Here is a 27,323-nt window from a genome sequence, read left to right as displayed (position 1 = left end):
TTCGTCATGTTCAATTTTTTGGTCAACTATGCCTGTTGAAAATTTGATGGCGGGGAACACAAGGGACTTCAAAGGCATCGCGCAAACGTTCTTTACGCGCTGCGGCAACTTTGATCTTGGTTCATTTGCATAGCGCTGCGTGCGTGTAGCTTTGCCGAGTGATCTCCTTCTCATTAATACCTCCATGCTTTGAAAGACCATGCTAGCTAGAAGCACATCCGTGTGAGAGGCCGCTGGTCAAAATCCCGAAAAGGTAAGTGTTGCCATATCGGAAAAAAACGAGGGGGGGGGGTCTTTTCCTGGACTCTGATTGGTTATTACAACAAAAACAAAAAACACTTGGACAATGTTCTCCAATAATTTCCGATTCGGAATGGAATTCTCACCTTCAAAAAACTTAGCGTTGTTGTTTCGAATTAGCTGGGCTGTATGCACAGTGCATGCAATACATATGGTCACAAATTCAAGACAAGCCAACGTGCATATATCGGAAAAAAATTTTATTTTATTAAATTTAGCATATTAACTCTGTAAATATTCAACCAATTTTTGTCATCTATAATAACTGTACTGTAGATTACTTACATCAGTGTGTTCTCTCTATATAAGGAACTTTATTTGAAGTCAGTTGAAGAATATAATTTTTTGTGTGCTCCTACTGTACTCTAGCCATAGCCATAGATCACGGGGATGGGGGATATATCCCCCCAATATTTTGACTGTATGGGATAAAATGGAGCTTTACACACTTCAAAAGACTGTCACAGAAATAATTTGCAATGTCTTGTGCGCTTACAAAGATGAAAATTAGCATAATGTATTAATGTTGATAACAAAATTATTTTATCTGGTACCAATCTAAGCTCTTCTTTCCTTAGATATTAGATGTGCTTGCAAAGCAAGCCACATTTTCATCACACTGAAGGGTGTGAACGACATCAGTAATTTTTCATCCCCCCAATGAAAAATACTTTTCTATCTACGCCACTGACTCTCTAGCGAAATCGATTACTTATCGACTACTATTGGTGAGCTTTCAGACAGGATTTTACTTTGCCATTCATTGGGTGTTGCAATTGCTAAAACTAATCGCAATGCGAAGCTGGTCTGACTGGGGTACAAGAGAAAAAAAATCTGCGATAAAACATTTAAAAATTAAAACTACTGGGAAAATGAGCTGATTGCAATATTCGATTTGAGTATCTATCGGGAAAATATTAAAACGATTTAGGCCTAGAAAACTATACACGGCGGCGGCCCGCCCGGTGGCGCTTGCTAGCCATAGCATTGTCAATGTTTTCGCTCCTTCGCCATATTGTTGCTGTTTTGGTTGACCTGCTACCGCTAGGCCTAGGACAGGCCTACGCCTAAAACTAGTTCCTAGCCTAGGCAAGCAGCGTAGAGTAGACACAGTCCTAGGGTAGTAGGCCTAGGCTAGCCCTATCTGTAGTGCTTAATAATAGGGGCCCTTGCTACCCAGGGTCTGGCCATAAACAGGCAATAAAGAAGGATGCGCAATTTTATTAGATAAAGAGTAAGAGAAAAGATCACCTTGTGTGCCTCTATTCCACATAATCGTGTCTTAGATTCTTGATCTTTGATGATAATAAACGGCCTTCCATATTCATCAAACGCTAGCGAACCCATAGATCCACTCATTTTCTTTATATATGTGTTAAATTATTGAGCAACGAAGATAAGATGTTATAAGATTTCAAAGGATTTGTTCAAGTGGGTTCGTTCAGGCTACGTTCCGTATCAACCAACACCAAACCCAAATCGCCGTACAATTCCTTCTAGAAACGTCCCCAACACGAAGCCATACCACACACACTGTGTTGCAAAAAATGTGCGTACAGTATGTGTGCCATTTGAGCATGTGCGGTGATGCTTGTAGCGTCATTTTGTTATTTCAATATTTCTGTTCTACATACTGTATTTTGTTCATTTTGATGTTAAAACTTGTAATCCTAAGAAATTAAATTTAAAATAACTAAATAATTTTTTAAAAATGCACTGGTGTATTTTATGTATTTATTTTTTTGAGAGAAAACCGTAACCAGAAATACATCTTGTACTAGTTGTCAAAGGTCATTATAAGTTACCCTGGGAAACGATAGACGCGTAAACACTCCCAGAGGATAAAGACCGTTTATCAACAAAACGTCGTTTATCTTTTGTGTTTTCCCACGATGTCTTTCTTTAATCTGACTGCTTTGGGCTACCAAGATCCAATAAGAGCTCAAGTTCTTCAACCAAATCCAGAATACTCTTACAATCTCGTCCATAAAATTCCAGAAAATGCTTACGTGTCTTTTAGGCCACCGACTTCGCATTTACCACCAATCAATATGCACCAGCACAATAAAGTTGTTCAGCCCGGCGAGTACCCAGAGCACAAAGGGTCATACGTGGAATACACAAGACGATTAAATAAGCACACGCGGACAGAAAATGGTACAGTACAGAATATGTGTAGCATAGAGGTTTTTACAACCAATCACCGGGGCAGCGGCACGTCAGTGGGCCTGTCCTACAGCTAGAGAAGGTGTTGTGTCTAAGTTTAATAAATGTGTATTTATTTACGCACTTAAGTAGACCTATCAATAATTATAAATGAAATGATACGGTCGGTAATGCAAAAATAAGTATTTATAGGCCTAGGCTAGGCCTATGCCTACAATAATTATGTGTCTGTGTAGGCCTATTTTAGTTTATTATTTAGGTATTATTTATTGATTATTATGTCTGTAATTATGTATCTGTGTATAATGCACTTGTCTTGTCAATTGTAGTCCCGGCACCCCCTTGATTCGGGCCTAGCGGGACTTTTTTTAGCCTGGGATGTAATTTCGAAAATGCTTACATGCATGTGAAAGTCCGCATTGCTGGGAGGTGGCAGGGACTTTCACATGCATGTAACCATTTTGGAAATTACATCCTCAGCTAAGTCCCCGCTAGGCCCGGGTCCGGGGAGGCCGGGACTGCAATTGACAAGTGCATTACCACCTTACACACCCGAAACTGTGGCTACTCTAACGTGTAAAATTCCCAGGCCCTCTGAGCCCTGTTCAGTGTTAATCTACGGCCAAATTTTAGGTACGTCCTGGCACTACTTGGACACAACTATGTGTACATCCCCAGTTCAGGGTCCGGGGGGGGGGCTGGGACTGCAATTAACAAGTGCATAAGCCAAAGTTGTAGTGTATTATTTCAGTATTATTTATCGGTTAATGTGTATTTATTGTGTCTCTGTCACTTTATTAATTTCAATTATAAAATTTTTGATTATTAATAGACCTGTCCATTATAAATGAAATGATACAGTAATGCAAAAATAAGTTAATATACTGTATGTTTAATTCATTTTAGATACACTAAATCATTTTAAGCTTTTATTTTATATTATATATTGTTTATAATGTAAATTGTTGTATTTCATTTAAATATGTTTTACTTTTTATGCTGTACCTAGGACCCAAGGTGACTTACAGTCACATAATTCGACATAACCAATAATTATAACTAAAAATAAACACTGAAATCAGGGCCTACGCAGACACATAATTACATATACAACAGCCAAGAAATAATACTAAATAATAAACAGTAGACGATGCATCAACTTGCCAGTGTGTTTCTGCGTACACACTAGCATAGGGCCTAGGATTAGGAAAGCAACATTACTTAGAAGCACCAAACCAAATGCCTTTTAGGTCCTAGTACAATATATTTAAATTAATAAAATCACGGTTGTATAAATAACAACTAGGCCTAGCCGGGCCTACTAGCTTGCATATCAATGATGCACGCTGATGCATATAACCCAGTGGGGTACTCTGTATTTATTCAGATTTAGAATTCTGATTGGATTTTTGTTATTGTCCTAATCCAACCAATCCATACATCGGTCAGTTCCTTCAAGTCCAAGTACCGTCTTATTAAGTTGTTCCTCTTTGACCAACATATTGATTAGTTTTTCTTTATCCGCCTCTTTTTGATTTTTTGATTTTTTGAAAAGTGAATAGAGCCTCTAACGGTAAGTGCTATACAAGCATAATTGATAATGATAATACAATCACAACAGTCAATGACAATAAAAATTAGGAATAGATTTAAAGTAAAACTGGTGTAACATAAATGCCAATAAATAAATGGCCAGATTCTAGAGAGGTGTTTCTCTCAATTCTACTCTGTTTTTAATTGATCAAATAGTTTCATCTGGTTTTGTATTGATATGCCTAAAATATTTTTATTGCTTAAATTATTCTAATTGCTTAAATTCTATAGGCCTGCATATAGAAAATATACCTCTAGACACATAGTCTTTATCCATTTTGTTTTGATCCAGAACTTGCATTGTCATAATAATTATATATAGTGGTGTGGCATAATTATAAGATTATCGCCTCATTACAGCATCTTTTTAATTTTGTATCCTTTTTCTTTCCATAGCACCAAATGAACTTTACAGAAATCCTCTAACATCAATTGAACAGCATGGTTGGTGGGACCGAAAGGACGGCATAGAAAAGAGAGAACCCTGGACACATGTTCCACGACATAGGCACGTCAACAGTGAGATGACAAGGTGTGTTTTTTTATAACATTTTTTATATGATAAATGAATAAACATTTTTTTTACTTTCTCTTTAAAAATGTGCCCGAGGTATTGAACTAAAGGGGGAGGGGCCAAAATGAGTGTGGAATAAATTCTATGTAGCCTATTAGATATTGATGAAAGAATTTCAGTGCTCTAAAAAAAGGTTCCATACCATTCTTGCCCTGAGTGCTAAAAAGCGTAGTTATGCCTCTGAGTTACTTATCAACATGGAACAAAGAAACAGTTCTGTACAGATGCTGTCTGTACAACTTTGTCAAGTCTAGAGAAAAACCTTTTAAAAATAATAAAAAAACATTCAATTAGTATTATTATTAACCAATCAGGATTTATTCTATGCAAAGAGTAATTATATAAAAACAGTATTATTTATGTTTATTGGCAAGTGGATATTTTATTTTTCAAATCTTCTATTGAAATCTAATTGAAATTAAATAATAAATTACAATAAAATTGACTTTTAATCCCCCACCCCCAAACAGATATAAGAGGTTTTAAAAATAAATAGATGAGCCGTACTTGTCTGTTGATTAGAAATAAAACCCTGGAAATAGTACTAGTAATAGTAATAGTAGTAATTACACAGTGCTCTTCTGAAGAGTACTGTGTGCTTAAAAGCTAGTGTTTAGTCATAATCATCTGCCTTGTCTTTAAAGCAGAGTTACACAACTTTTCAGTGGTCCCAGATTCACAATGTCTTATATTTTTATTATTCTATAATTAGAAACCAAAGCTGCTAAAGACCATGGAAACCCAGTCTAATAAAAATATGACTATGACAACATCACCATTTTTTAGGAAGATGGTGATGATTGATGAAGGTGATGATGATCACTGAATTAGTCAATATTTTAGGTCTCTTATAATTTATCTCTTTTTATTTGTTACATTGCAGATTTGTAAATGAAATGGCAATGACCAATCGGGAGTTTTCCTTGTTTTGATTACCAAGAAACAGATGTTGTGTTGAAGGCATACTGCCCTCTATTGTTTAATCAAGAAGATAATCAAGAATCATGTTTATGTACTATTAAAACTTCCCATCAAGGATCTTCCAATGTATCTGATTGCAACCAAAGATGGATTTTTCACATAATTCATTTAGAAGATATAGGTAGACAAATATTTTCATATAGATTTTAAAAACAAAATTGTATCATTTTTAGCACAGAAATTATTTCGTACTTCTATAATAATAATAATAATAATAATATTAATAATAAAAACAACTTTTGTAGATATTATGTGAAAAATAAACTGTAAAATACGTGCAATTTTTATCATTGTTTTCATTTGTTTTTCTGTTTAGACATTTTAGCCTTCTAAATTGCAAGTATGTTTAGATTTTGGTACAGTGGCATACATTATCTAGGAGTATTGAAAGGTGGGTCAAGGACTAATAAGGGGGGGGGGGGCATGCGTTTCCATGCACCTCTTAGATAAGCCATTGTTTTGGTACAAAATAGTCTAGAACTTGAGCTCATTTTCAAATGATATTGATAATAATAATGATAATAATAATAATACAGTATCAATTACAACTATCTTTCCTGTTTGGTAGCACAGTACTAGCTCACACCTTATTTTTAGAGCGTATTGCAGTCTGAAGCATAGAGCATTAGGGAGTTTATATTCATCTTGCTGGAAAAATAATTCTTGTGTAAAGAGTTTTTCCTATACTAATAATATGTGACATTTCCTGGATCCAGAGGTGACGGAACTAGTGGGTGCTGCGTTATGGAGAGTGATGTGTGACCGGAAATGGTCTGCAGTCAGTTGGTTGTTACCATGCGCCAGTGATGTTGGAGTGTACGTCAGCAAGTATGTTTAGATTTTGGTACAGTGGCAATCAAAAATCAATCAAAAAAGCATGCCGGGAAAGTTTGCCTTACCAGGAAAAGGTGACGTAATCTAGCTTATGACGTATGCATGCTAACTATATTGTGAGTGACGTCACCAAAAATAGAAATTTTCTATTAACCAATATATATATATATATAGCAAGATGAAACTATTTATGTAATGTATGAATAAAGTTCGGGGTTTGTAGGGTAGTGAATGATTATTGTACGTTTAAGTGCTCCCTCCATGCGTATAAATTACGGTGATTAATTAGCGAAGATATGGAGACAATATTTCGAAGTTCCTCTTTCCAAGAGGGGATGCATATACTTTGTGAAAATGAGTACGCTGCGGTACTCATTTTCACAAAGGAATACACACAACTGGTTAGCTAACAATATCCAAATGTTACATAAACACCTGGGAAGGAATGTGCTATCACGTTCTGTTGCCTAGCAAACGTCTGTACTGTAGCGTGGGGGAGGGGGGCGGGGAGCTAGCCTACTGATGTATTGTGTATAGCGGGGGACGATGAAGCATAAGACTACCTAGGCCTAAGTAGACAGTGCAATTATATGTGATAGAAAGCACACTTTCGAAAGAAATAAATTAAAATAAGAAAAACATAATAACTAAAAATAATTCAGTTGCAGACGTACCCTGTTTAAGTATTATATAATGCTTAAACAATGCGGCTCTTGTAGCCCTAGCTAGGCAAAGCATCCATGTGCAAAGCAGTGGTGTTTGTTTATCAATCAAAAAAGCACGCCGGGAAAGTTTGCCTTACCAGGAAAAGGTGATGTAATATAGCTTATGACGTATGCATGCTAACTATATTGTGAGTGACGTCACCAAAAAATTTTCATAACCAAAATATTATTTTATTTTTTATTTTTTTATATTTATTTCAACATCATCCAACATAACAGGATTGATACATGAAAATTGATACTTAAAAAATTTATATATGTAATATAACATTAAATTCAAATATAGGTCTAAAAATAATTAAAAATATAAGAAATTCACTTAGTAATAGAAGTAAAAATAGTAGTAATTTTTTGATGGAAGCAGTTAAGACTATCAAAACATATATCTAAGGAAGGATTGAAACATATAGAATTATATAACTTAGGAAGACGACAAATAAAACCATTTTTGTAACGTTAACCCTACCTAAAATAATCCAGGGGATCTTAATCTATGCAAAGGAACTAGTATTTGAAAAAAAGAAGTGAAATCACCGTCTAAACTGGCATTTATGCATTTGTAGAGAAAAATAAGATCAAAAATATTCCTTCTCTCTTCAACCAAAGCCAACTTATTACTTTTACCAAATTTACGAAAATAGAATACAGAATTTATTTGAATACGTTGCAACCTAACAGATTGTGCAGTTGAAATTGAATTAAAAATAATAGAGCAAAACTCAAGATTAGATCTAACTAAAGATTTATACAAAGTAATTAAAGCATTACCATCATCGATATGTCTGCAATGTCTCCAAATGAATCCAAGGAGTCTGTTACTCTTAGCTACAACATAATCTACATGTTTACAAAAATTTAAAGAAGAATCAACAAATATTCCTAAATTTTTTTGAACGGAAACTTTTTCAAGAATAATATTATTAATTTTAAAATCAAATTGGATAGGATTTTTCTTTAGAGTAACAGACATAGTTCTACATTTAGAGACATTAACAGACATACCCCAGCTGCAACACCAGCGAACTAGACCATCCAGATCTGTCTGAAGGAGAACCATATCATTAACAGTAGAAATGACCCTAAAAAGTTTAATATCATCAGCATATAATAAAAAATTAGAATCATTTGGAACAAAAGAAAAATCATTGATGAACAAAGTGAAAAAAGTGGTCCCAAAATAGACCCCTGGGGGACCCCTGACAATACAGTTAGCCATTCAGATGAACAACCATCGATTGTAACTTTCTGTTGTCTAGCATATAAATAATTATAGAAAAAAGCTAAAATATTATCAGAAAACCAAACTTACTAAGTTTGTAAAGTAGAAAATTATGTGGGACTCGATCAAATGCTTTAGCCATGTCCGTATAGATAACTTCACACTGAGTCTTGGAATCTATAGCAGAATAAACATGTGACAAAAAGACCGAAAGGTTTGTTTCACATGATCTGCCAGGGAAAAAACCGTGTTGTTTATCAGTAATTACAGAACGGACATGGCTAAAGATTTGATCATGTATGATTCTTTCAAAAATGTTTGATGATGAAGGTAATATAGAAATGGGTCTATCTGATTTGGAGTCTCCTTTGTGAATAGGACAGACACCGGCCTTTTTCCAAGTGTACAGATAACAATTTTCAGCAATAGATCTTTCAAATAACTTTTTACAGGGCAATGAATGTGGTTTGGCAGCAATAGATAACATAACGTTACTGATGCCATCACAGCCAGAGGCCTTGTGCTGGTTAATTTGGCTTAATAGTTTTTCAATTTTGATTTGATCAATATTAATATGATTGAAACTATCAACAGGATATTCAGGAAGATCTGGATGGTCGTGAGCACCATTGTTGCAGCTGTAAACAGATTGAAAAAAAACGATTAAATAAGTTAGCTTTGTCTTTTGGCAAACTCGCAGAGGCACCATCAAAATGAATTTCTGATGGAAGTCCTGCGGATTTTTGCGAAGACTTGAGCCAAGACCAAAAACGCTTGGGATTATTAACAACATCACAACACAAAGATTCAACATAAGTGCGATACTTAAAATTACACAACTTCTTGAAATTAGTTCTGGCAAAGCGAACATTCTCAATATTCAGACGATTACAATTCCTCTTTTTATCTTTAAAATAAGACTCCTTAAGCTTAAGGGCACAATACAACTCATTATCAAACCAAGGGGGTAATTTTCTTTTTAGTTTGAAAGTAGGAACTAAGTCTTTAACAGTGGCAAAAACTAGATCATAAAATAATGCTGTAGCTTCATTAATATTATCTGTCAACTCAAGGATGTTCCATGGAATGCATGAGAGTGTCTCAACAAAATCAACTTGATTAAGTTTCTTAAAGTTATAAAGTGGACGGGAGTCATAATTAATTTTAGGAGAGAGAAAATCAATAGGATAATTAAAAGTAATTGCACAGTGATCTGAAAGAAAAATATCGTTACCAAATGAAATATCACTACATGTCTTATTGCATAGAACTAAATCAAGAGTGTGACCAGCACAAGCCGGGAAATTTACAAATTGTTTAAAATTATTACCATTAAAAACGTTATCAATAAAAAAAAACCATTAGAATTATCAGGAGCATTACAAATTACATTATTATTTACATAATGTTTATTAGTATTATTGAACCAAGTAATTTCTGGTAAATTAAAATCACCAATCAATAATATATCATGGTTAAAACTTTGAAATTCATATTGCACATTGTTAATCGATTGGGCAAGTTGATCCTTTGTCGCAGACGGTGGCCTATAATAAAGACCAACCATTAAGAACTTTTTACGTGAGAGTGTCAATTTAACCCACATCAATTCTTGATGGTTGGTTTCAAGATGCTTTAATCGACAGGACTTAAACTTGTTGCTGACCAAAAGTAGAACTCCTCCACCTCTTTTATTATTATTTCGATCTTTACGGTAGAGATTATAGTTAGATATAGAGAGCTCACTATCTTCAACTGAGTCATTAAGCCATGTCTCAGTGAGGGCTATCATGTCTAAATATTTAGTGAACATATGGCTGTATAATAGTTGAGATTTATATGTCTCCATCTTGTTTTAAACACTTCTAACATTTTGGTAATATACTGTTAGTGCGTCCTTCTGCTTAGGGGCCTACTATCTTTAGCAACGTTTGGCTGAGGCCCTGGATTAAGTTCTATGTCTCCACATAAGGTTAACGGCTGAACATGGAATGTACGTACGTCATGGTATAGTACGAAACAGCTTTCCCAAGAAAACTACTACTAATTAATAACTACAAGGTTTGTGGGCGTAAATTCCATAATACGAATTAAGGGTAGCACCATCTCCTTGCCATACAAATTACAGCTCCCACTGACGTCTCGGTCGAGAAATACGGGTAGCTGAAGTTTTTCTCGCAAATCTGACTACGAACCATATCGAAATTTTACGTTCCACTACTGAATCTGAGTTGTGCTTCGCACACGCCGCTCACAGCGGCGTTCCGGGAGCCCCCTAAAAAATTTCATCCCCAGTCAACGAAAGAGCCAAAGATGACCTTATAAAATTTAGTTCCACAACTTTGGTGCAGCACTTCTGTATATATATTTTTTTCTTTTGTATAAGGCGATTCCAAATAAAATATAATTTAAATCTAAACAGGATATATCACCATAATTTTCCAACCAACCAGGACAATAAAGAGTGGTAGAATTGGATGATGTGGACCTGAGTATGCGACTACATGCAGTGGAGCGCAATTTTAGGTGGCCATCAATGTAATGCAGAGGTGAACAATAAGATACTTATACACGAAAAGAAGATCCTTACAAAGTGTCGTTACTCACTACAGGTAGCCAATGAAGTTGAGGAAGAGTAGGAGTTATAATTATGTTGATGCTTCTGAGTAAGAAAACCAACCTCTTTGCAACATTCAGCTCAAGCTGAATTTTCCGAATAATTTTAGAAAGTCCATAAAGAATAGCACATTCCGTACTCTCGCGAATACGCGCCTGGGCGCTTAAAATATTTTTTTGCTCTTTTTGAGGGTCGCTTATATCAAACGGGTAGCTTATTCAAATGTGGCGCTTATGAAAACAGACTTTAAATTGAGGGGGCGCTTAGTATGGAAATAGATTAAGGCGTGCTTATGAGAACTCCGGAAAATTTAAGGGGAACTTTTTGAATAAAAAAAAATATTATGACATCTGGAAATTGAAGATAAGAATAGTTCTTGTGCAGAAAAGATAATTGTCGAGAATGGCTCATGACAAGAATGCTCAGTGGGTATTTACACAAACAGCAGAAGAAAGTATTGGTGGTGGTGGTTAGTGGTTTATAAGCTTGTTGGCCATCTGCCGACTAAGATTAGCAGGATTATTGCAGCTTCTTGCAAAATCGGATGAGAACGCGTTAAATGTGCAAATTGTCAATTTGCTCGAAATTTCAAATTATTCGCCATATTTTTTGCAATAATCATAGTTATGGAAAATAAATGACAAACAAATGTGTTTAAACACGTTTTGAGAACTTGGCGAAAGTGAATTGCAGAAGTTATACTTCCGTCACATGCATCATAGGCCGTATTATGCAAGTTAGCTTAATTATACAAATTTGTTGGGAACATAATAACTGTAGGGCATCCGCGTAGCTCGACAACCGCTGGTCGTAGAAGTTTTCTTTCAAAATATGCAGTAGGCTTATATGCATGTTTTTATTTCGTTAGAGGTCACTTGAAGTCATATATTGATTTTGATAGTACATAGGCCTAAATAATTATGTTCATTATGCATGCTGCAAAAAAGGGTTTATTATTTAAATTTGACGGAGAAGCTTACCAGATGTGACAGTTTTCAGATTATGACATAACCTTTGACACATAATATACTCTACCTAGAACATTTGACCTTTAACTCCTCCCAGACCTTTAGAAAATGACTCTTTCTATGTTTTTGTTCAAACGCTCAAAATGTCATGCTTCTGTCACATGATGCACGGTTTGGCTATTTTCGAGTCTTATCTCCTACATTCGAAGTTAAAAGAAAATATTACATTTGTGGGCGAAGAAGTCATGTTTTGTTTTTACAGTGGGTGTTATCACATTTGTGGGCGATGATCGTTATTACATTTGTTGACGCTGTATGTTACTTTTGTGGGCATTATTACATTTGTGGGCGTTTTCGTATTAGCGGGTGCAACAATCCTTCGAGATAATGACCTCACCCAAAAGCTGAAATCTGTGCAACGTAGAGCTGTCAGGTTTGTTTGTAGAACTCAGCCCAGGAGGGTACGTTTTCGTCCCTGTTTTTATATGTCTGTTTGTCTGTTCACAGTCAGGACACAGTTTTTATCGGAAACTCGTCAAACTTAGACACAATGTTCCTTGAACAAAGATGTGGAAGTGATTCAATTTTGAAGGGTTTGGGTCAAAGTTCAAGGTCACAATCGACGAAAACTACTTTTTATATATTAAGCTTACAGCTAACAATTTTCATCAGAAAATCGCCAAACTTGTTGACAGTGATTCATGACCAAAGATCTAAATGTGAATACATTTTGAGGGGTCAAGGTCACAATCGATGAAAGCCTACTTTTTTTATTTATGACAGCCTACAGCCAACAATATTTATCAGAAATTCACCAAACTTTGTCACAATGTTCTATCTATCACCAAGAATCTAAAGGTTATTATTATCATATTATAAAATTTAACATTCAGCACACAATATCAGAAGTCTCGCATACTTTGCTAAGTAAATAAAAATCAATACGATACCACTATCTTGTGTTCGACTTAGCCAAGGTTGATTAAATAAAACAACATAATTTTTTTTATTTTATAAATTAGGAGGTAAATGCTATGGCTATCATAATAGATTTAGATTTAAAACAAAAACAAAAATTTAAAAAAAAGAAAAAAAAAACAATACAAGGCAATATATCAGAAAAAAGTAGCAATATGATTTTGTTTTAGCTTTTGGGCCTACGTAATCATAATATGAGAATATATTTTGGTATGACAATATATGCCTTGGGACGCCACAGAATGTGGATTCTGGAAGTGGGTCGGCCACCTAAAAATATGTTGAGAAGTAGAGGCATACATTAATCAAGACAGATTATAAGGCATAAACTAGCTTTGACGTAGCATCAGCATTTAGGATATGGTTATGGTCAAAATTGACAAGATTTTATTTATACGAAGTAACACATGCGATAGGCATCCAATACCCATTTTAAGGATGGAAGAAGTTCTGGTTTGATGTTAAGTTTATTGCTCAAAAGGTGTCAAAATATAAACTTGAATGATTTTTTCCCCTTATTTTGTGACTACTGTAGTTGTTTTGATACAATAAAAAAGTGAAACTGTATGTATTGATTTGACCATTTTGCACACTCAAAAAGTATCCCCGTCCCCTTAACAGGGGTTGGCTGTAGTGTTAAAAAACATATTGCCCCTCGTTTCAAGGAAAAGTGTCCCATATAATAAGGATGTCCAAAAGGAGGAGTTCTATTGTATTGATGTAGAAAGAAAGTAATAAATATAACTCCTAAAATGAAACCAAGATGATACAAAAATGAAAATCTTTCAATACTCTCATATTTCGCATGCATAAGCATATATTTCTATAAATAACAACAAATATTCAACACAAATACATAATCTTTGTACTTTTTTCTGTACAGTATACTGTACATAAGTAGCCAGTAACCATCATTAATCAGAGAGCAATTATAAGTACGGTAACTAGTCATTGCTCTAAACAGCAAGCGATTTTACAACGTCCAAAACAGACAATAAAAAAAAGCATGTCTTATATAAAAATGAGATTTGTCTTTGGAAGTATAGATATAATTATGATTTGGTAACTAAAATTGCAGTAATTCTACACTTCTTATACCAAGAAAAGACCTTTACCTTTATTGCATATTTATTAAATAAATTAGATCACATGTTTACTTTTTTTGCATATCATTATAATGGGCTTCCTTTTAAGCAATTATTATTATAATTATTCTTCTTAAATAATAATTATTAAAATAGAATAATATAATTATAATGGAATAATTCTATAATAATAATAATAGATTAAAACTAATAATAGTAATTATTCTTAGTATTGTTGTTATTACTATACTACTACTACTACTATAATAATAATAATAATAATTATTATTATTAATATTATATTATTATTATTACTGTTCAGTAAAAATACACAATCAATTGTTAAATGTAATTCAACATTGTTATACTGTACTTTCATAATAATAATAATAATAATAATAATAATAATAGTAATAATAATATGATGATAATAATTATAATAGATTAAAACTAATAATAGTAATTATTCTTAGTATTATTGTTATTACTATTAATATTATTATTATTATTATTATTACTGTTTAGTACAAATACACAATCAATTGTTAAAAGTGTAATTTACATTGTTATACTGTACTTTCATACAAAAGGAGATAATTTTATTATATTTTGACATGAATCGTTTATGTATTTTCTTTTATAAAGTAGTAGTTCTTTTACATGTATATTTGGGTTGATCGGTACCCAATAAAAGTTAACATTATTAATCCATAAATTAAGGAATGAAGACTACTTTAATGGCCTAATTGCAGACAATGTTGCATTCTTAATTTTGAAAAGTTTAACGACTGCTAGATACTTACATAATATATAATTTCTGTTATACAATAAGTTTCCAGAATGATAAATATATAAGTTCATTATATAGTTATAAAAATTGGCTTATCACTAAGCATTACATCATAACCTAACATCCACAACATCATTGTAATGCAACCTATATAATTAAATATTAAGCTTATTAATATTATAATACAAATATATTAATTCTATTACTGTATAATAATTAGCTTAATATCGAATTTCAATTATAAGCCAAAAAATATGGATTGTTTCTCATCAGTATCTTTCAATTATATATTATACTACTCTTGAAGCTACAGTAAATGAAGTTATTTGATTATAATATGTATCATAGAATTCGAATTATAAATCAATATATATTTGATGGAATATGTCTAATCCAGGTATATATATTTAAGAATAAAAGATTTTGTTTAAACAGACGTAACTGATTACTTCAATAGCATTACAAATAATTAATATAAAAATCGTGTTTAATATAAATATACTTTCATAATATTTTGTGCTTGGTTTAAAGAATGCAAGCATAATAAATAATAAAAAAAGTTCGACTGACACATTCTAAAATAGAAAACTATTTACACCCCACTCCATGTGTGTCCTTTATCCTATCCATAGATAACCACTTGCTGGAAGGATCTTTTGATAACTTCTTGATGACATTTTATGATTTGATTAGAAGGCTGCATTATGTTTTTCCGCTACTTTACGCAAAATTGCCGTATGACTGGCGAACAGGGGAATTTTTGAACTCACTCTTTGCCATCTCACGCTCTGGGCATCATCACCAGCCTAAAAAAAATTTTTTAAATATAATATTCAATAATTAAAGAAAGAAGCACCAATTAGCAAAAAAATTCTTCATTTTAAGCGAACCCTTATCTAATAAACCAACACCCCCTAACTTGCATAAATAATCCCATCAAAATGATGATGCAGAATTCACTAACAAGATCAATGTTAATATGAAACAAAAATGAGAATAATAAATAAATAAAGTTGTTGCTGAACATCAGTTTCAAAATGTGTTGATCAAATTGAACTTTGTACCTCAAGTTTAAATTCTCTGATAGCACTGTCAGATTCAATGTGGAAATTCAAAGCGTACGTCTCTATCCACGCATTATCTGTATTTCGAGGGTCATCAACGTACCCTCGGTATATCTATTAAAAAATACATTGAATTGTTAACCATATGAAGGTCGGTCAGGGGCGGTTCCAGGATTTTTCATTGGTGGCGGGGAATCAGCACCACCATGAGATTATGGTCCATTCATGATACGGATATGATTGATAAACTAATATTATATTAGAGGTCTTAACTAAGTTCGAATTTAGGCAAAATTTAGGCTGTTATGTTATAAAAATCATACATGTTGGTAAACGTTTAGTGATGTGGGTGAATTGAACATGTTTCCTCTTGAAATACACCATTGGGAGTAATGAACTTTGAAAAAATGAATTTACATAACATATACACAATCACTTACTTCGATGCCATTTTCAAATAGTTTTTCAATATTCTCAGCCATATTTGCTTTCTCCTCAGTACATTTTGTCATCTGGCCGAGAGCCTCTTCAGAAAATTCACGTCTAAGAGTTTCACTAACTGTCTGACCTGGTTCAACCATACCCTAATGCATGTGGTGATGCAAAGGATATTATCATATCAACAATAACAATAACAGACCCATGTATTGCCATTAGACCTATAACATGCGAATAACTGCCAGGTGCCCACCATGCAAAACCAAAATGTTTGCCTTCGACGTTTAAAAACATTGTACCGAATATTTTCAAATGTCTGTTTGCGCCTTTATTCTTAAATTTTATTAGTTACTGTTGTTTTCTATGCTTATTAATTTCAAGCTTTAAAATAATACAATACATTCATTTGTACATTCGTACAATTATTTCTGTCTAACAGGTCGTATAATAATTTAATTACAACATGAAACGTACCCCAGGTATTGCCCACTGATGATTGTCCTTGCGTTGAATAGCAATAAACTCTAGTACTTTCTTGTCTCCATCCATCATTGGCGAACCATCTGGATTCTTCTTCCATCTAAAAAAAAAAAAAAAATCGGTAGTAAGTAGTAAACCCCCCAAAAAACTTTGAAGCGCTTTCAATTTTATTATATACTCTTTGTCGTTGATTGTCATATTGACCAACAAGTGTTCAATAGAAACTCATTCACCTATTTGTTCAATGTTATAATAAATTAGGAAGTCATAGACCTATTAATTGTTACTAACATTAGACAAGCGATATGAATATTATATACGAATCGAACCCCACCTCAGACTTGAGAGTCCATAGCACAGCACCAATCACAAGCGTGCACCAACAACATAGGCTGTACCAACAACAAACGCTGCACCAACAACAGGCTGTACCAACTACAAACGCTACACTAACAACATACGCTGTACCAACCACTCAAGCTGCATCAACCACAAATACTGCACCAACCACAGCACAGCACGAACCACAAACGCTTCACCAACAGCATACGCTGCACCAACCACACACGTTGCATCAATCACAAACGCTGCACCAACTACAGACACATCACTGACCACAAGCGCTGCACTAACAACATACATTGTACCAACCACCGACGCTGCACCAACAACAAATGTTGCAGCAGCCAAAAATAATGCATCAATTACAGACACTATACCAATTCCACTAACGCTGCATCAACCACAGACACAAGCACCAACTACAGACGCTGAACCAGCCACATACGCTGTACTCACCACATGCACAACACAGCACAAAACACAAATGCTGCAACACAAACAACATACTCTTCACCAACCACAAAGGCTGTACCAACCACTGACGACATACAAATGCTGCACTAACCACAAATGCTGCACCAGCCACAGACAAAGCCCCAACCACATATGCTGCAATAAGCACGACGCTGCACCAGAGACGCTGCATCAACCCAAACGCTGCTCTAAGCACTGAAGCTGCATCAACCAGTGACCCTGCATAAAATAGAAATGTTGCACCAGCCACAAATGCCGCATCAAAACCACAAACACTGTACCACTGACACTGCATCAACCACAAACGGTGCACCAGCAACAGACGTTGAACCAGCCACACACGCTACACCAGCTACAAACGCTGCATAACACACAGCAACATATCGAGTCACCTAGAAAATCAGAACCTGCTTTGTGATAGACATTAAGGATTTAGAAGCGGAAGATTTTGTAAACCCCAGTTAGCTGGTTTAGTAAAGAGTCCTTCAACCAGACCAATCACTCGTCAGTCACATGATCTGACCTAGGCCTCCAAGGTTATCCGAGCAAATAAATATTGCTATACATTTCCATTATACCATACGCACCAACCGTACACGCTGCACAATGTCACAGCCTCAGCAGTGGCGTAACGCCTATGCGCTCTCATGCGGCGGTCCGCAGGGCCCCGAATTTTAGGGGCCCCGAAGGGGCCCTACCCATAGGTTCCTCGATCTAGCACCCTGACCAAAAAGGACTTGTGTTGATAAATAACACCTTAATGTGTCCCTGAAATCGACTGTAGGGCATATATCATGTTATAATGATTAAAGAAAAGGGCCCCGTCGGCCCGACGAGGCCCCCTCTCGGCCCGGGACCCCACCAAATTTGTCCCAAAAAAATTGTCCAAAAAAAAACATAAATAAAAAATGGAGATAAAAAGAAAATTATATTCACAATTTGAAGTCTGTGGGTGTCATTTCCGGCCCTCTAGACATGCCATAGTAATACATCTCAGCCCCACAAGGGCAACGGCATAATGTGTCTGAAATCGACTGTAGGACATATATTATATCCAGTGGCGGAATAACGAGTGTTTGGGGAGGGGGGAGCTGCCGGTCCGGGGGCCCCAATAAATTTGTCAATATATTTTTTAACTGGAGATAAAAAGAAAATTCTTTTCATAATTTTGTCTGTGAAGTGCCATTTCCGGCCATCTAAAGGTGCCATATTCACAAATTTTCTTACCTCAACCCCAACCATGGTGGGTATGAGGTGGTATAGACTCTTCAACTGTAAAAGTCCCTCTCTGGCATTTTCTGGATCCATATTATACCATTTATTCGTCGTTAAAAAAATTAGAATAACAATGCACATCTAAAATCCCACGATAGAATTGGTGACCGGGACCCAAAAAGGGCCCCAGTTTTCGAAATACGCAGGGCCCCCGGCCCCATCGTTACGCCACTGAGTCTCAGCACCAATCACATATTATTGCTGCACCAACAAGAAAGGTTGTACCAACTACCGACACTGCACCAACCACAAACTCTGAACCAGCAAAGACACAGCACCAACCACATATACGCTGCACCAACAACAAAGGCCGTATCAACACACAGATGCTGCACCAACACAGTGCATGCATGCTGCACCAACAACAAAGGGTGTACCAAACACAGACGCTGCGCCATCAAAAATGTACCTACACATATAAATGTTATTTTTTAGTCTGAGTTAGATACTTGATAAATCCCCAAATTGTATTAATTCCTGGTATTAAGGCTTACATACAATGATAGTCATTAATAGACTCCAAAAAAAAAAATGCATTTCTGATTACCTGGTTACAATGGGATCCGCTGCATGATTTGGTCCAAATCGACCCAGAAGACCTCGACCAATCATACCAGTCCTCCCTTTTGGGTTTCTAAAATATTAGTAACAATTTAATAAGCACTTAAATATAAAATGTTGTTTTATTAATTCAGTTTCTTCATTTATCATGAAAGTAGGCCTACATAATTATTACCAGTCATCTCAAAACATAATCACTGATGAAAGAATGCGTTATCCAATGTATCAGAAGGATTACACACACCCTTAAAATGTAAATCTGTAAATCTAGTTTGATTCATTCGTTCGTAATAATCCATAATTACTAGAGGTGTTGATGTAGCTTCCTCTATCGAATAATCGCGAATAATTGATATTTGCGATCTGCTCTTATCATTTCACTGGAACAGTCATAGCAAGGTCGCCAAGCGCAGGTTAACAGCATTGTGCCATTAACAACATTAATATCTCACTTTAATTTTTCCTTTGGTTTAAATCGATCATCACAGACTAAGGATCGCAATGCAGGGCATTGCTATTCATGCACCTTTCCATGCATTATATTCTTTAAAAAAAAGGCCGTTATATCTTGTTGTTTTGAACATGTGATCGGTTATCCAACATAGGCCTGATATTTTTTTGTGTTTGGTTGTCGTAATCTAAACAGGTGGCTTGATATTTCACTCGTTTTGTTAAACACTCTCCTTCTATGGGACAGACTGCGCTGTTTCCTACAGTCACAATTTGTTTCCGTTGTTTCTTTTGTGAGTAGTGTTTTACGATCAAACAGGACTAGGGAGATATGAAGCACAAAAAATATTAGTTAGCATTTTGATTTCACAAACATAAAGGTGATTTACTTATGACGTCATGGTGAGATTGCGTCAACGTTACATCAGTGTTTGGTAACACTACTTCAATAAATCGAAATAGATAGACCTATCAGTGTCAAAGGCTGTATAATTATTATTTAATAGCGTTATATGAAATTCAATTGACTACAATTGTTTGAAATTAGGAAAACCAGGACTCTATGTATGCAGATAATTATTAAACACTACCGTAGTATACGAGAGTATACATATACTCCAAGTATCGAAATGCACGCCATCGTGTCGGGATTCAATATTTCGACATTAAATATGTCATCATCAGGAATGTATATACGGGTCTTAATAATACACAAAACTACTAAATTGTGCACTTTGAGTTTGTAAGAATGTCGGCCTAATAGGTTTACACGCTTCTTATAACAACGTACAGTTCATTGTTTTCACAATAAATTAAGCCTCTGATAACCATTGCACCCATAAAATCGTTGTAGTGGTTACTGAGATGGTTACGAAATGTACAAAAATTGTGTTTTTATTTTAGTCCTAAAATACGCACCGCTCTTGAAACAGAGCACACTATGGTATTAGCATTTGCATACACACACATTGGCGATGTTTTGGGTTTATTTCTTACATTTAAATCCAGCATTAGGCCCACTGAATTGTTTAAATGCTTATATAATTGAATATAAAAATTATGTGGATTAAATTATCATAGGATTTACAATAAAACTTAACATTTATAAGATCATTTTTTTAAACAATAAAATAGATAGGCCTAACATATTTATTTAAAAAACATATTTTACTTATTATATTTCTATAAATTATGATCAACAAATATCTCATTAATCAAACTATCGAAATACCTACTATATAAGGCATTATTAAAGTATTATTAATTCATTATTAAAGTATTAATCGAGCACTGTTATTACTGGTATTATTATTAGGGCCTATTATTATTTTATATATTATTTATAAGCCATAGTATAACATTGAAAACATGAATTATGTGGACAAAATTATCACAGAAAATAAACTTTCAATTTATAAGATTATTTTTTTTAAGCAGAATAAAATAGATAAAATTGTTATCTAAAATACAAGTTTATCATAGACGTAAGTTGATTTAATATGCTGATTCATTATTATCTTATTAATCAAACTATTGTAAATAAGCCTATTAAAGTATTATTATTAATCCACAATATTATTACTATACGAGCACCGTTACTACTACTACTACTACTACTACTACTACTACTACTACTACTACTACTACTACTACTACTACTACTACTACTACTACTACTACTACTACTACTACTACTACTACTACTATTACTATTACTATTATTATTATCATTATTATTATTATTATTATTGTTATTATTATTTTATTATTATTATTATTAATATTATTATTGTTATTATTGTTATTATTATTATTTTTATTACAGTTATATTATTTATAAGCCATAACATTAAAAACATGAATTATGTGGACAAAATTATCATAGAAAACTTATAATTTATATGATTATCTTTTTTAAACAGAATGAAAGAGATAAAATTGTTATTTAAAATACAGGTTTTGCACGTTGATTTAATATATGCTGATTCATTTTATCTCATTAATCAAACTATCGTAAATAGGCCTATAAAGTATTAGGCTTATTTAAGTATGATTAATTCATTATTCAAGTATTATTCGAGTACTGTTATTATTACTGGTATTATCATTATTATTTTAGACCTAATCAATTATTGATACAATAATGTCATTTATCGATCAAAACATCCATTTGCTTCGCACTGCGGCAGTGCCAATAGAAAACAGCAGCTTTTTTGCACTGCCGATAGCCTTAGCCGAATACAATACACAATAAAGGAAGCTAAAGGAGTCATTATTACCTAAAATAAATCTTATGAAAGAAATAGTAGGTTTTAAGGTTCCTATTTTCTATAGTGTCCGAAGTAACTTGAAAAAATGCTTAATATTTTTTATATATTATACACGTATACATAGGCCTATGTTCTAAAGATGCATTGTTCCTTGAAAATGAAATTAACTTTATCATTATGCAGTAACATTTATTTTTATTTATTTATTTATTTGAACTTACACCTTTAGATCAGTGGCACTCAATGACAATCGGTACGTTTGTAAATAAAAAGGTACAAACTTAACTAAACAAATACATAAAAAGGATAAATATGCATATATAAATATACATAAATACACACATATGAACTCTTAACTAAATACAATTAAAAAACACTAAAATCAAATGATAGAGCAGATAGCCCTTGGAAACCAAGAAAGTTCAAGGAGCTTTCTCCTTTCTCAAAAACAAATAACAATTAAAACTTAAGTTTGAAATTAATAAAATTGCATAATAAAAAAACTACATTAATAAACAATTACATACTGCTCAGCAATACAGATCTTAATCTCCTATAAGGATTAAAGATGTTTAATGTCTGCTTTTTTTCCAAGCTCTCTTAGTATAACGTTCACAAAATTTATCAAAAATCTGCTCTACTTCATTAGGTAGAGGAATAGCTGTTGAATACAAACTATTAACTTAAGCATGGAAACTACTGAATAAATTTAAAAAAAATACATTTAATTAGATTGACGGTTTCTAATGATGATAATGAAATATAAATTAAAACAAATAGTTAATTACTTACAATGGCAGTCCATCTTTAACAACATATTGTTGGACATGACTTCTACGATCCACCTTGCAATGTACATCTTCATTGTTAAATTGTAACATGGGTCGTTTATCCTTAGACATGGCCATCACGTCAATATCTGCCCAGTGAGGCTTATCAAGAACAGATTGGTGTGTATACAGTTTTGGCGCATAACTTGGAAAGTCAACCTTTAAGTATAAACAATTACACAAATATGAAGAATGAAAACAAAATTACCATCTCAGTTAAAGGAGTGCTTTTCTTTCAACATTTTTAAATATAAGTTAATATACATTGGATTATAGGCTTATAATTTGTCTGTAGACAAATCTGGAAAAACAATGTCAAATCAAAGTATAATTTATGTTAAAAACGGAAAAAAAACTTTTAATTGATGAAAACAATAACAGAATCTATGCAAAATAAAATACAAATGACATATATTTTCTGCATCTATTTATAACCTTATGCAAATTCAAATAGTAGAATCAATATCATTGTTATATTTTAAATAAATTACCATCCTCGACACTCCTTTTGTAGGTGTGAAACAGGGAGGCGTAATAATAATAATAATAATAATAATAATGGCCGAGCTTATTCGCATGGCCGACCATGCGTACAACTCCAAAACGGTAGAATATTGATAGACTTATATAACGCATTACGATAAGCCCTCTCTATGCGCTTCACATTTTCATTACCCCCGGTCACTGGATTAAACGCTTTGCAGCTAATCACCGCATTTTGCAATGTAACCCTACCTATCTATTTCTGGGTGGAGAGAAGCAATGCAGATAAAGTGCCTTGCTCAAGGACACAGCGTGGGATTAAAACTGCGACCTCGAGGTTGGGAAACCAAGCCGTTCCAAATGCGCCAAACCATTTCTACAAAATACATTTCCATGTAAAATAAAGTATAGCTTCAATTTTGGTTGCTTATTAATTGTACGCCAATGGATATATATGGAGAGACAAATTTACCTCCCAGGAAACTTTGGCATCTGGGACATCAGCCCTACGAATGGTGGTACCAGGATAAGGACTCTGCCGTGCTTTCTTGTGGATCATAATTTTAATCTCTTCTAAAGTTGTCGTCATATTGTACACTTCTTCATCAGCAATGAAATCATCTTCTACAAAATAAAAGTACATTCATCCGTCACCTAACTTAATCTCAACTGAGATAATATCAAGATCTTTTATAAGTTAACAAGGAGTGTTTGTAGTTTGTTCATTAGTATTTGTACCATAGGCGGGGGTGTTGCAAATTCCACGCCATCCATATCATCTGTCTACTCAAGATTTTAATACAGCATTTGTCTATCTCCACCACTCAGGAGTTGGGAGTAGTGGCAGCACCAGAAATTCTCTGACAAAGGGTCCAAATTCCCGATGGGGTCAAAGGTTCCTGGTGAAATGACCAATTCCATTCCACCTCAATCACCAACAGAACACCCTTGGACATCTGCTGGCACCACCACTATATGGGAGTTTTAGGTCTTCATCCCATTGTTACACATTGTTACTGTTCCTAATGAACATTATTCATTAATTATGATGGGGAACATTTTGAATCTTCATGTGAAAGGTGACAGCACCAGTCAATAATCATAATTAGAATCCCCGAATCAGGTTTGGTGACGGCATCATAAACCTGATACTTATCAGATATATTAGGTAGAATCGGATGTTTTGAGCCTGAAATTGGCAAAAAGAAAAAGAACACTATTATTATTATTATTATTATTATTATTATTATTATTATTATTATTGTTATTGTTATTATATATATGTATATATATATATATATATATATATATATATATATATAAAACTGAAGAAAACTATCGCAAGTATTAAAAGCAGAGTGCTCAATGGTGGACCAGAGCGGATATAAATAAATAAAAAGCGAGGTTCAACAGTAGCTTTGATTAGACATTTTATTACTACTTAGTTTCGTACCACACACATGGTACAGTGTTCGAATAAAAAACATGGTGTTACATTGTGTAGCATAGCTCTCAACGGATTCGAACTAGCATCTTCTCGCTTTCAAAGTGAGTATCATACCGTTAGACTATGCATGGGTATTAAGTGTGAGCCCCGTATAAGTGAGTTAGATATGCATAATAATTGCATATGGGCGTGGCCTGTGAATCTAACGACCGTAGAGAGGTGCTTTATACAGTAGTAGCTGTATGTTAACATCCATCCTTCCACAAACGACAAGGGTTGAAATGAACACGAGCATGATCGGTAACCCCCTACTCTTCCGTAAAATGCAATGGCCTCTTAAAATGCACAAGCCAGATGTGTACACCGGGTGGAAGTTCTTATATGAGTACAACAATTCTACCAACTGATCTTGGGCGAGGAAACCAGCACCATTGTTAGACCTGCAAATGATGTCACCATACTGTTTGGAAACTTGAAGTCCCATGACATCTAAATCTAACATTTTAGGGATTCTGGAAAAAATAGAGATGCATACTTTTCAAGCAAATATCTGACTCTTTCACTGACGTCTTTTTCTTGTTCCTGTCGCTTCCCTGTTATGTAGTTCTCTCCGTTCGATGATTCCCACAATATCAAATGTTTGTTATCATGATCCGACACTTGCTGCTCTGCAATGATAATAAAAACAGGTTTGGATACAAGGCACAGGGGGTTTTGATATATGGACAACAGATCCAGAATATTTCAAACGGTGGGTGGGGGGCATAAGAGTTTCAGAATAGGTAAGTGAGAAGCACATATAGCATTGATCTGCATTGAAATTTTTAAAATTTAGTGGCAAAACGTAGGGGGGGGGATACATCCATTCCTGTATGTAGGGGCAAAATCGTGGTCATATAGGGCACAGGAGGTTTGTTATTGGGCAGAGGAAGTTTATATTCTGAGATCGGACCTATTGAGGCCACTATTGGTCGGGGGCTCTACGGACTGCCGTGGATAGGTGGATTGGATATTGGGATGTTTATATTATAGGGCACAAAGGGTGTGCATATAGGTCAGAGGTGTGGATATGGACTCAATTGTTTTGAATAATTGGTCTGTATAATTGAGTCTGTATAATAAAGAACAACTGGTTCAAAGGTCAATATTAACGAATTACTATATTATTATTATTATTATTATCTCCGCCAGGAGATAAATGTTTTCGTTTTGTGATGTTGGTGTGGGTGTGTGTGTGTGTGTGTAACGCTTTGCTATTTTAATTTTTTTTCTTGTGTACAAAATATTTAAAAAACGGCTCCACAGACATAATTGAAAATAACAGGGAGTGTTATGTATAACTCACTGAAGAATTGATTAATTTTTGGTGACTGTCCGGAGTAAGGTGTGGATGTGAGGACCATTTAAAGGAATTTGTCCTAGACAAGATATTTCAAAAACTAATCACCCGACATGAATTAAACATTCGTGAAAGTTTAACCAAGTTACAAGCAAGACATTTTCAAGCGCTGGTCACGATCCAAGGGGTGAGCTTTAGAGTCATTTAAATTGTTAAGGTCCTGCTTATTCTTGTGTAAAAAATAGCTAAAAAACTATAGGGAGCCATACGCAGCAAAAGCCCATGTTAAAATCAAAATGTAATTGCAAAATTCAATGTCTAATTTATCAAAACGTAGGCGAAAATTTCTCAAAATGTAGATCTACTTTTCCAAAATTAAGTTCTAATTTTTTTCAAAACGTAGTTCAAATTTTCCAAAATGTAGTTCTAATTTATTTTAAATGTAATTAAAATTCAAAACGTAGGTCTGACTTGACCAAACGCCCTCTCCAAATTCTGTTCCAAAACGTAAATCAAAAAACCAGCAAAGCATGACTGGTTTGAAATACATTTTACAACAACACTAGACATGGACTTTTGCTGCGTATGGCACTAGACTTGCAAAATGTAAATCGAAACTAATCAGCCAAGCATGACGTGGGCCTGTTCCATTAACGATGGGGGAATCAACTTTCGCTGCAGTCCAATGCTGTGAACAACGCTTCCCAGTGCGTCTGCTAATGTTTAATTGTCAGGGTACCGCAATCACGAGCTAGGCTTATGTGGGCTGGGATTTGCATCAGGGTCTTAGAATAGGCCTCTATACTATAGTAGGAGGCCTAGTCCTAGACTAGGCCTATAATACAGTAAAATTCTGTATAAGTAATCATATGTTTACAGGTTTACATTGTACCATTAACGATCACATTTTTTTCATTGAAAATAAAAAAAAAATAAATAAATAATAATAAAAAAAAAATGAACATAAGGATTTTAAAATATTCCAAACCTGTACGTTTCAAAAAGAAAATAAATAAATAAATAAAATAAAAAATAAATAA

General features: G+C 34.2%; 3 protein-coding genes across 3 annotated transcripts in view; 1 reads left to right on the top strand and 2 right to left on the bottom strand.

Annotated features, from left to right (window-relative positions):
- The window catches only part of LOC117104051 (T-complex protein 1 subunit epsilon-like), an 11,094-nt gene extending 9,229 nt beyond the window's left edge, over positions 1 to 1,865 (bottom strand). The window contains exon 1 of the mRNA XM_033244706.1: positions 1,552 to 1,865. Coding sequence (XP_033100597.1) covers positions 1,552 to 1,659 — 108 coding nt within the window. The 5' untranslated portion in view covers positions 1,660 to 1,865. The remainder of the gene's footprint in view (positions 1 to 1,551) is intronic.
- A 240-nt stretch (positions 1,866 to 2,105) lies between these two features.
- On the top strand, positions 2,106 to 5,895 carry LOC117104076 (testis-expressed protein 49-like). The gene is made up of 3 exons (XM_033244737.1): positions 2,106 to 2,457; positions 4,456 to 4,591; positions 5,517 to 5,895. Exons 1-3 carry the CDS (start codon positions 2,193 to 2,195, stop codon positions 5,563 to 5,565), a joined length of 450 nt encoding a protein of 149 aa, XP_033100628.1. The 5' UTR covers positions 2,106 to 2,192; the 3' UTR covers positions 5,566 to 5,895.
- An 8,670-nt stretch (positions 5,896 to 14,565) lies between these two features.
- Positions 14,566 to 27,323, bottom strand: part of LOC117104059 (transient receptor potential cation channel subfamily M member-like 2) — a 54,317-nt gene continuing 41,559 nt past the window's right edge. Inside the window, exons 17-24 of the mRNA XM_033244715.1 lie at positions 25,257 to 25,456; positions 23,970 to 24,121; positions 22,977 to 23,173; positions 19,451 to 19,537; positions 16,807 to 16,912; positions 16,335 to 16,478; positions 15,895 to 16,008; positions 14,566 to 15,636 (exon numbers count right to left, since the gene is read on the bottom strand). Coding sequence (XP_033100606.1) covers positions 15,520 to 15,636; positions 15,895 to 16,008; positions 16,335 to 16,478; positions 16,807 to 16,912; positions 19,451 to 19,537; positions 22,977 to 23,173; positions 23,970 to 24,121; positions 25,257 to 25,456 — 1,117 coding nt within the window. The 3' untranslated portion in view covers positions 14,566 to 15,519. The remainder of the gene's footprint in view (positions 15,637 to 15,894; positions 16,009 to 16,334; positions 16,479 to 16,806; positions 16,913 to 19,450; positions 19,538 to 22,976; positions 23,174 to 23,969; positions 24,122 to 25,256; positions 25,457 to 27,323) is intronic.

The sequence above is a fragment of the Anneissia japonica genome, unplaced genomic scaffold, assembly GCF_011630105.1.
Source record: "Anneissia japonica isolate Jap-2015-1 unplaced genomic scaffold, ASM1163010v1 scaffold287778_len1315358_cov176, whole genome shotgun sequence".
Classification (NCBI taxonomy): domain Eukaryota; kingdom Metazoa; phylum Echinodermata; class Crinoidea; order Comatulida; family Comatulidae; genus Anneissia; species Anneissia japonica.
Note: the sequence above shows the minus strand (reverse complement) of the source record. Positions and strands in the feature narration are given on the sequence as shown.

Coding starts and splice junctions, on each gene's coding strand:
- LOC117104076 (XM_033244737.1), top strand. CDS start 2,193: ATGTCTTTCTTTAATCTGACTGCTTTGGGCTACCAAGATCCAATAAGA. Junction 2,458..4,455: donor GCACACGCGGACAGAAAATG/GTACAGTACAGA, acceptor TTCTTTCCATAG/CACCAAATGAACTTTACAGA. Junction 4,592..5,516: donor GTCAACAGTGAGATGACAAG/GTGTGTTTTTTT, acceptor GTTACATTGCAG/ATTTGTAAATGAAATGGCAA.